The 11081-nt window shown below is 36.8% G+C and overlaps 1 protein-coding gene across 1 annotated transcript; it reads right to left on the bottom strand.

The window, feature by feature from the left end:
* CENPQ (centromere protein Q) lies at positions 1-8748 on the bottom strand (the record flags this gene model as incomplete). Its single annotated transcript, XM_081342517.1, has 6 exons — positions 8547-8748; positions 7878-7946; positions 6144-6273; positions 1200-1319; positions 292-369; positions 1-141 (listed from the first exon to the last, which is right to left on the bottom strand). The coding sequence occupies exons 1-6, from the start codon at positions 8549-8551 to the stop codon at positions 1-3; spliced, it is 543 nt and encodes a 180-aa protein (XP_081198643.1). The 5' UTR covers positions 8552-8748.
* Between the last annotated feature and the right edge of the window lie 2333 nt (positions 8749-11081).

The raw sequence follows: 11081 nt of genomic DNA, 5'->3' as shown, positions 1-11081 counted from the left end.
CTATCGTCTGACCACTTGGAAGTCTGCCTTTTCATGTAATTGTTCTAGAAATGCCATCATATTCTTCATCTCATCTGATTGCTGAATGATATTCATGTCATCAAGAAGAGCTTTTGGGTTTCCAATCTTCAAAACCTCATTCTATAAAATAGAAAGTGTAACAGTACAAAATGAAATGAAAATAAATGGGATATTGTTTGTTCAATCAGTAACATACAGTACATTCAAAACAAGCTAAGACTTCTTACTGTCGGGAAATACTCAAAACATACTGCCGCTATTTCTACTCACCTGAAGAGAAGGTAGTTTAAAATACTCCATTGGAAGACCAGGAAGACGTAGGTCATCTTTAATATCTCTATTAAATACCTGGAAAGAATGGGAAAAAAACCAATTAATGCAGACATAGAATGTTTAATACTTTGCCCATAGATAGTCAATTATTAAGTCAAAGTACACACATGACTGTACCCAATTTTATAATCATGTTAATGGCAATCATTAAGTGAAACACATGGTTATCTGAATCCATTCTCCCAAATGGGTGCCGAAAACTAGCAAAAAATACAGATAGTCCTTGGCTTACAACCACAATTGTGCCCAAAATTTCCACTGCTAACCGAGACGGTTGTTAAGCGAGTTTTGCTCCATTTCACATTTCTTGCCATAGTTGTTAAGGGAATCACTGCAGTTGTTAATGGTTAAGTGAATTTGGCTTCCCCATTTAGTTTTGCTTCTCAGAAGGTAACAAAAGGTGATCATATGACCCCAGGATACTGCAACTGTCATAAATAAATGCCAAACATCCAAATTTTGATTATGTGACTACGGGGATGCTGCAATGGCCATAAGTGTGAAAAATAGTTGTAGGTCATTTTTTTCAGTGTCATTGTAACTTTGAATGGTTACTAAATGTAAGTCAAGGACTACCTGTATTAAAAATTGTGGTCATGTGACTGTGGGATGCTACAATCAGTCATACATGTGAGCTGGTTACCAAGAGCCATAAAGAACTATTCCAAGTCTGATGTAACATCAAACAGTCACTAAACAAATATTTATAAATTGAAGATAACCTGTATCTGATTCTGGAAAAATAAGACAAATATTATTTTCACTTCTCAAATTGCTTTGTCAAGGAAAAAGTCATGTATAATTCTTGCTGCCCAGATATAAACCCAGTACTGGCTCCCAAATACCATATTTGCTTCTGCTTTTAATGTTCTCAGTTCATCTTTTAATGCTTTTATTTTCTTCTGAAGTGTTTGATGTTTTTCCTCCATTGTATTTAATGTTGATGTAACATTGGTTATTTCTCCCTATGGTTAAAAAGAAAGAAAATGACAACAAATGTATTTAAAGTAAGGTTGTACTGCATTTGCGTTAGAATTAAGACAAATCTGATATAGGTCACAAAGTTTATGTAATATTTTTCTTCTGTCTTTTTAATTATTGTGTGGAATCTATTGAAAAAAATATTCCTGTTAAATAAATATTAAAAATATATAATTTGTAATTATATAATTTGTAATTATGAAATTTGTAATTTGGAATAAAAAAGATTATTTAAGTATTCACATATGAAGCCCCTTGGTTTCAGAATTTAGTTTTCTATTTTACTTTGGGAAGGGGGAGCTATGATAAAACTGTACAACACTTTTTATATAAACTTTATTAAAAGTTTTAAGAGGCCATAAAAACTAGCAGAAACTAATAGAAAGGAAATAAGTGAAACTTCCAATTTGCACCAAATACAATTATGATTACAGTGTTATCTTACTCTGATTACAAAAAGCTCACTTTTTTCTATTATGCAATCATCAAAGTCACAAATGATAAGTGCATTTTAAAAATGTTTTATGTAAAAAGCCTGCAAGTCTCCAGTTAGCCATAAATGTAGACATTGTCTTTATTCAAGGAAGTGAAATCAGCCATGTCTGGAAGTTCCATCATCTTCACCAACCATTCCTCCATTGGGAGTAGTGTTGAGGCTTTCCCTTGTGAGCACATAATAATCATCTCATTGCAGTTGTCATATGTAAAAATAAAGTCTCCTGACATTTTTGTAGTTTTCTGCCCTTAGTCCCAAAAGAGAAGCCTCTGGTTTTAATTGTACTTTAGTCCTTAAAAACGTCAGCATTAATGATTGAAGGAGATGCTCCAACATGGGGGAAAGAGGTGGAGCAAGAGAAGAACTGAAGTTCGGGCAAAGTTAGGTGGGGCTTAAAGATGATAAATTTGAAATAAAGGAAGGATAAAAGAGGAAGAGGGGGCAGGAAAAGAGGCAAAACAGGAGAAGAAAAGAGGAGGAGGATGGGGGAATGAGGCAATGAGGCAATCAGTGATGGCCGGCGCAATCACTGAGCAGTCGCAACTGCTGGTGAGCTGGCAGGCATTAACCATGAGTTGCGCAGCTATGCAACAAGATGCATACCAGTGGATGCAACTGGAGAGTGCAACCGGCGAGCAACAATGCAGGGACGAATGGCAAGTGCAACCAGTGGCGGTGGCAGATGCAAATGACACAAGATGTTTTTCAAGAACAGCAGCAGCGCAGCATTGGGTGCAACAAGGAACTTAGCTTGAAGAAGGTGAAGAACAAGGAGGAAAAGTAATACTGTAGATGTGTCTAAAATAAAATTAAATAAGTTAAAGGACCAAAAGAAAGAGAAAGAGGTGGAGAGGGAGAGGCATGGTGTCAGAACAGAATGATGTTGGAATGGAAGGGCAGCAGGATGTACAGTGCAACAGCTGAGAATGGTAGAAAGACATCATGCAATATGGAGGTGAAGAAGTGCAACACAGAAAATTTCAGCATTAACCGCAAAACGAATAAATAAATAAATAAATAAATAAATAAATAAATAAATAAATAAATAAATAAATAAATAAAACCTTGCATAAATCCAACGAGGGCACAGAGGATTTAATGGATAGTGCTGTTGAGAGAAGTTTGTATTCCTAGACCAGTCTACATTACTCTAACGAGGGCCTTCTGGCAGGGAACAGGCTACACATCACAAAAACCAGGAACAACAGTTGGAAAACAGTTGGCTTGGCTTATCCAAAGGGTTTTAAACTAAAATTGGAAGGGGAGGGAGACAAGGCTTTAGGACCTAATCCCAAGCATTAACCTCAAGACATCCAATCAAGTGGTGAAGAGGAAAGGAAACTCAGACACAAAACAGGTGACGTAGAAAGCAAAGGCGGAATCAGTCAAAAAGAACTCAGATGCCTATATAGCGTGTTTCCCCGAAAATAAGACCCAGGCACCAGGTTTTAATTTTTTTTGGGGGGGGGGTATTTTCCACTCACCTCCATCATCAACAGCCCCGCCCAGCCGGCCTACTTCTTCTTTGGCCGAAGGAGCAACTTCATTCTGCAGCTGAGAATGGAGCTCCTGCCTGCATTTCAGTCAAAGGCCTTACCGGAAGGCCACTGCAGCCAAGAACCAAGCTATGGATCAATCCATAACTCAGTTCTCGGCTGCAGAGGACTTGCAGAACGAAGCTAGGGATTAAATCCATAGCTCGGTTCTCGGCTGCAGTGGTCTTCTGGAAAGGCCTCTGACTGTGAAATGCACACCTGGGGTCGCTGCAGAATAAATGGGCTGGCAAGGAGAGGCCTGGCTGCAAGGTTAAATGGGTGCGGGGTGCGTGGGACAACTCCACACCCCCACCCCAGCATGATTTTTAGGTGTGTTCTTCACTCCAAAACTAGGGCTTATTTTGGGGGTAGGACTTATATTAGGTCCACCCCCAAAAAACCGGGGTAGGGCTTACTTTCGGGGAAACACAGTACTCAACGGATGAGGAACAAACACGGTGTTCAAAGGATGAGGAACAAACAAGGCGAACTTGAAGTCCTAGTTCATGAGGCCACATTCGACATTGTTACCATTACTGAAACTTTGGTGGGATAAAACCCATGACTTGAATATACTGCTAGAATGATTTAAATTGCTCAAAAGAAACAAACCTGGCAAGAGGAAGTGGATTTATATTGCATGTAACAAATAACTACACTTCTACATAAATGGAATCCATTTGGGTAAATGTAAGAAAAAAGGAATGATGTTGCCATAGATGTCATACATCATTTATAAAAATTCTCTTTATGGTTAGAAGATAATGTAAATTTCAGTCCTTTCAACTACATATTTTCCCATTGGTCCATTTGTGTATTGTAACCTAATTTTTTCATCTGTTTTATCATAAATTCTTTCACTTGTTCTTCTGTCTCATGTTTCAATAGAAGTTTATACATTTTAATAATAACGTGTTCATCATTTGTACATACCGTGTTTCCCCAAAAGTCAATACCTACCTTGAAAATAAGCCCTAGCTTGATTTTTGGGGGTGGACCTAATATTAGCCCTATCCCAAAAATAAACCCTAGTTTTGGTGCAAGGCACACCCCTAAAAATCTAGCTACAGCAGGAGTGGGGGGGGGGTAGTTGCCCCATGCACCCCGCACCCGCTTACCATTGCAGCTAGGCCTCCCATGAATCGATTCCTTCCTCGCCTCGCCAGCCCACTTTTTCTGCAGCCACTTGGAAAGGCCTCTGACGGCGAAATGGAGGCCGGGGGTGACGCATGCGAGCGGCTGCAGAAGTGGGCCTGCTGGGCGCAGCTGTCAGTGCTGTCACCGCGAGGTGAGACTGTGGAAAAGACATCCCTCCGCTGAAAATAAGACCTGGTGCCTCTTTTGGAAGCAAAAAAAAAAAAGTCCTGGTCCTATTTTCGGGGAAACACGGTAGTTCTTATTCAAAATTAGCCTTACATCGTTCAAAGACATAAAATCTTTTATGCATTTTAAACTTTTCTGATATACGAAAAACATTGATAAGTACAGTATCTCCTTCTATCATCAAATATTTTCTTGATTTTATTTTACTGTTGCTTATTTTGGTTGACATGGTTTAGTTATATTTTCACTAACATTTATTTGTGCCTTTTGTGAAGTATAAATCAATTTCACTGATCTTATAAAATTCTGCCCAAACGTCGTGGGTTCCAAAACCTTAAAAAAAATCCAGTCCACATTGTCAAAACCATTTTTGCATCAAAAAAGATCAATGTGGCTTGTTTTTCATTGTTATTCCAAATATTCCAAAATTTCAAACTTAGTTCTAACATCATTGGTTTGTAATTTAATTAATAACCCTTTTGCATTTTTTTAAAGCAAAGTCTCTCTTGTTTTTGTTTGGCAGAGGAAATTTCTTTTCATCTGTATATTAATTATTTCCCAAGGTGATTAAGAGGTGGTGAAGACAAAGCTTTACGTCCATGTTGGCGCCATTGTAATTAAGAGCACAGAAGGAACCGTAGAACTCTGGAGGCTCAACTTCCAAGCCAACTGTAATTTCTTTTTCCATTTCTGTACTTTATTCAGAAGGAACCATCATTCAAAATCCACCTCCCAGTCAGTGTTTCAAACTGTAGTTGCTCTCTGCACCTTTGAAGAGTATCAGCCCACTGTTAGTCCCCACCAGACGCTTGATTGGCTGTGTAACACTTCTAATTCAATTCAAAAACTTCCCTTTAACAGCTGTCAAGTTTCCAGAGAATACCATGAATCCAAATCTGAATTGTCAGCACTGCTGAATCAGTTGGACCGAAATTGAATCCATCAATGGACTTTATGCATAGAAGGATAAATCAAAAATTTTAATTGATTTGCCCGTTCAAAATGTGCATTTGAATAAAGCTAATTATTTGAATCAAACCACAAATTATACAGATCTCAGCTAATCTGCATATTTATAATCTGCAACAATAAGGTAATGGTTGATTACCAGCAACTGATTTATTTAAGTTCATAATTCTTAAAGAAAAATAAAAAATAGGTAAAAAAGGGAACAGTAATAATGTAATACTCCTTTTATAAGCATCAGAGTATTTTGCAATGTATGAAAAATTCATAGATTTATTATGACATGTTAAAAGATGCTTGGAGTAGTAATAATATATGGATGGAAATAATAAACAAAGTAAGGCAAGGTAGTTAATTGATGTTGTAGCAACATTCTAACATAGCTATGGGATAATTCATTTGTAGAACATTGTTTAGTATATCATATTATTTACTCACACTATTTTACTATATAAATTCTTAAGATCCATTCTTTCTTCCTTATTTACCTCCAAAAACTCCAATTCTTCTTCCATGAGAATATACGTTTTCTCTTCTTGTTTTAAAATCTTTTGCACCCTGGTCAGACAAATCAGCTCATCCTCAGGAACTTCCAAAGTTTCAATGCATTTCAGAAACCTTCAGTAAATTATTAAATAACATTATCATGTTATGGTAATGCTATTACGATTATCTGTAATATATAAAATCATGCAATGAAAATATCAAACCAGTCAGAAATAATTTGATACTAGTTAGTCTGCTAAAAATGTTTCCCTGTTGAAGATTAATGAAGTTCTTAGATTTGTAATGCATTAGCACCCCACCATCTCTGCACTGATCTTTGGCATCAAGAAAAGAAACGTATCAAACGCTTGGCCCATAAGTGAGAAAACTGTTAAAGTTTAAATCTGTCTATATAGGTCAGAAGTTTCCAACCTTTCCGGGCTCACAGACCGGAGGGAAGGAGAGAGTAGCTTCAAAATTGGTGCGTACATGCGCACAGGGCCACACACACTGGTGTGGCACTAGCAGCCCCGTTCGTGCATGCAGCATGTGCTGGCACCATATGCATGCAAGAATGGCCGCACATGCCCCACAGTGGCTTGTTTGCGCATGCACAAATGACTAGCCCCATTTGTGGCCATTTGTAGCTTCCCTCAGTCACATAATTTACTTTTTTTGCCAAAAAATCCCCCAATATTTCCGCAAAACCCACCCATAGCAAACAATGAATTTGCTTACCTGCCACAGTGTATGTCTAATGACTGCTGGAAAAATTGGGGTAGTCATATGATGATCTGACTGTCACAACTTATAACCATAATTACCAGGCTCAATTACAGTTATAAGTCAAGGACTACCTGTATATCATTTAATGCAACATGTCTTTATCTGACTAGTGGTAGTCTGCACAGCTAAATGTTTGAACTCAACACATAACTTAGGCCTTTGCCTTAGTGATATACATGTAGCTATATTCTACTAGGGTAAAGCAATGTAACACTAAGTTATAAACCAAAGTTATTTGGTTCAAACATCTACTTAAAGCAAAACTAAAGAAACCATACAGTAGCTTAAGCTAACATATGTCGCTTTTCCCCTCAAAATGCCTATATGGACCATGCAAGGTTTAGGATATTTTTATAACTAAGAATGGTACTATTTAATGAAAGAAATATTTTTTAAAAAAGCAAAACCACACACATTGGCATCACAGAACAATATCAAAGAAATAGTGGGGTGGATCCTTTAATACATATTGAATTATATAGAAATAGAAAAGGTTATTTAGCCTGCTGAAGCAATTTGCATAAAATTCAGCAAGCTTTGTAACTTAGCAAATTTACCGTATTTTCTGGCGTATAAGATGATTGGGCGTATAAGATGACCCCCTACTTTTCCTGTTAAATTACCATATTTTTCGGACCATAATACGCACCTGACCATAAGACACACCCAGTTTTTAGAGCAGGAAAACAAGAAAAAAAATATTCTGAACCAAATAGTACTGGTATACTAAAACAGGACTTTTCAACCTTTTCATCCATTGTACCACTTTTAGGACAAGGCAATGTCCGAGTATCACCAGTCGCCCAACAAGGTGTCAAAAACCTGACCCACCCACCCCCAAAAAGAAACCCTAGTTGAGCTGCAACCACCCCCAGCTGGCCAAGGTGCGGCTGGTTAATGCAAAAGTGGTATTACACTGCTAACAGCAGACAACTTATTTTAAATATCACCTTTCCTCAAGGATATTCAAGTGCTTTTCATTTTCATTGTAATCTTCTGTAACTTCATAGAGAATAGATCTATAAAGAGAGATGATATCTTAACATTTTTCACCCATATACACATTATGAGATGTTTTTATGTCCTTGCCTGGAAAAAGTGTTCATACTAGACACAAAATCATTTCCACACCAATTTATCCTCAGTGTAAACAGGATTGATTTGTGTCTTGCTTTCAGTTTTTGAACATTTCCTGTGAAATTGTTAGCATTTATATAATGGGATGATGTTATATAACAACAGATGTGTTTGTTTGCATACAATTAGTGCGATCAAAACCACTGTGCAAAAATTCAGCTAGCAATCGATACCAATTTCTTTTCATCCCAGATGTATCTGTTTACATGCACACTGTGCAACTGAAACTACTCTGCAAGTGAAGAAATCGTTCGTTACCCAGATGTGTCCATTTGGGTGAAATCAGTGCAATCAAAATTATTTGTACAATTAAACAATCATTCAAATTTGCAAAAATCCAGCTGGTAATCAAAATCAATATCATTTTTCATTCCCCAAATTTTCTTAATTCAAAGTTATCATTATTGATGACAACTGGATTATTAATGTAGGTGAAACATCCCAAATGGGAGGAGATATATGGAGAAAAAACTACTACTTACTTCATTGTCCAATGGATGTTGGATTTTAGACTCTTTTTAATGCTCTTTGGGATTCGTTGATATTTCACTTTTTGTTTGATTCTTTTTTTTGGATATTTTATTTCAACTGTAAAAAATAAGAATACTGAAAAACCTCCACCTAAATTTGGTTAGACTGATGTACTCTATAACACATACTTAGTGCTATACAAATCAAATGAGATACATGCAGCATCTTCTCAGTAAAATATTTCCTTTCTAAACAGTAGAGAAATCACAACAAGAAAAATTGAACCAATATGACAAAATTCTGGACTGATTCTCAAAATCTTAGGGTTAGTTGTTCAATAAAACTGATTTTTATATCAAACTTATTGAAGTATAATTCCACCAAGAATACAGCCAACAAAGTGTAGAATGACATAAAAATCTAATATATTTCCACGTGATTTTAATTAGGGAATTATAGTGCCATCTGGCATCCAGTTTTAAGTTTTCTGATTTAAAGTTCAATAGTTTGCTTAGACATTCATACAAGCTTCTCAATATGCATCTCAAATAGCAGACCTAATTGACCCTTACATATTGAATACATTTAATATTTCATCTATTTCAGGTCCTTTTCTTTGCCTTCTAAATAGAAGCCCAGAAATAATTATAACCTTGTGGGGTTCTTCTATGCCTGTCAGCTGCAGTTACATGGTGTCTACCTCAAAAACTCTTGGTACATTCTTGCAGATACCCTCCAGGAGATTTTATTTTTTAAAAGACACTTCAAAATAAATAAATGTACAGATTTTATTTCCTTGTTGAGTGAGACCATGCAATTCAATAACTATTTGTCATTTAAAAAAACAACTTTGACAAAGGGAGTAGCCATTGCATAGCAGCACTGAAACAACTATATTCTGCATGGAGAATTACTATTAAATGGATTTTTGCTCCAATAGTAATAGTTTTATAATCATATTGGGTATACAGTTATATTTCTGATTCATTTCCTATGTGGTGACAAAATAAAAAGCTTCAAAAAATTTATCTGTGATTAATGAAAACTTTGATAAAGCTTTTGTGGATTACTAAGAAAAAGGAGAACAAAGCTCTTGGTTAATTAATATGTTTGGAAAGTTAAGTGATTTCTTTTTTAGTCTCCAAAGAATAAAAATAACACAAAACTCTTAGGTTTTGTTAGTTTAACTTGTTCTGTCAAATTTGGTGGGATGAAACCCACAAATGTACAGCTAAAGGTAAAGGTTTCCAACTCTAGGGGCCGGTGCTCATCTCCGTTTCAAAGCCGAAGAGCCAGCGCTTGTCCGAGGACGTCTCCGTGGTCATGTGGCCGGCATGACTAGACGCCAAAGGCGCACAGAATGCTGTTACCTTCCCACCGCAGTGGTCCCTATTTTTCTACTTGCATTTTTAGGTACTTTCGAAATGCTAGGTTGGCAGAAGCTGGGACAAGTAACAGGCACTCACTCTGCTACACGGCACTCGGGATTCAATCCGCCAAACTGCTGACCTTCTGATCGACAAGCTCAGCGTCCTAACCCACTGAGCCACCGCGTCCCTTCTAACATACAGCTAGAGGAATTTAAATTGTTTAAAAGAAATAGACTAAATAAAAAAGGAGGTGGAGTTGCACTATATATAAGAAATGATTATATCTCTACAGAAATAGAGCACAACAATGATGAAAACTGTCTTGAATGCATTTGGGTCAACATAAAAGGGAGAGAAATGACATTGCCATAGGTGTATACTATAGGCCACCCAACCAAACAGAGGAAATAGATGAACTTTTTGCTAGTCAGTTAACTAAGGTGTGTAGGAAGCACATCACAATATAATGGGGGACTTTAATTACCCTGACATCAACTAGGAGACAAACTTAGCACCAAGTGGAAGGTCAAACAGATTCCTGACAACCTTGTATATAAATAAAATTATTATTATTATTATTATTATTATTATTGTTGTTGTTGTTGTTGTTGTTGTTGTTGTTGTTGTTGTCTCCCAAAAAGTAGAGAAGAGAACGAGGGGATCAGCCATATTGGACTTAATTCTTACGAACAGAGATGAAATGATAGAACATGTTGAAGCTACAGGAAACTTAAGGGGGGGAGCAATCATGCAATATTGGAATTCAACATTATGCAAATACAAGCAATAGAATATAGTTCAAATTAGAGGTTTGGACTTTAAGAGAGCTAATTTCAATAAACTTAGAGAAAGCTCGGGAAGGATTCCATGCATGATTTTGATGAGGGGACAGATGGGGAACTCATCAAATTTGCAGACGACACCAAGCTGGCAGGAATAGCCAATACTCCAGAAGATAGGCTTAACATACAGAAGGATTTTGACAGATTGGAACATTGGGCGCTATCTAACAAAATGAAATTCAGTGGTGAAAAAGTAAGGTTCTACATTTAGGCAAGAAAAACCAAATGCACAGGTACCTTGCTCAATAGTGGTAACTGTGACAGGGATCTTGGAGACCTAGTTGACAATCATTTAAATATGAGCCAGCAGTGTGCTGCAGCTGCCAAAAAAGCC

Source organism: Vipera berus, assembly GCF_964194415.1.
Source record: "Vipera berus genome assembly, chromosome: 1".
Lineage (NCBI taxonomy): Eukaryota > Metazoa > Chordata > Lepidosauria > Squamata > Viperidae > Vipera > Vipera berus.
Note: the sequence above shows the minus strand (reverse complement) of the source record. Positions and strands in the feature narration are given on the sequence as shown.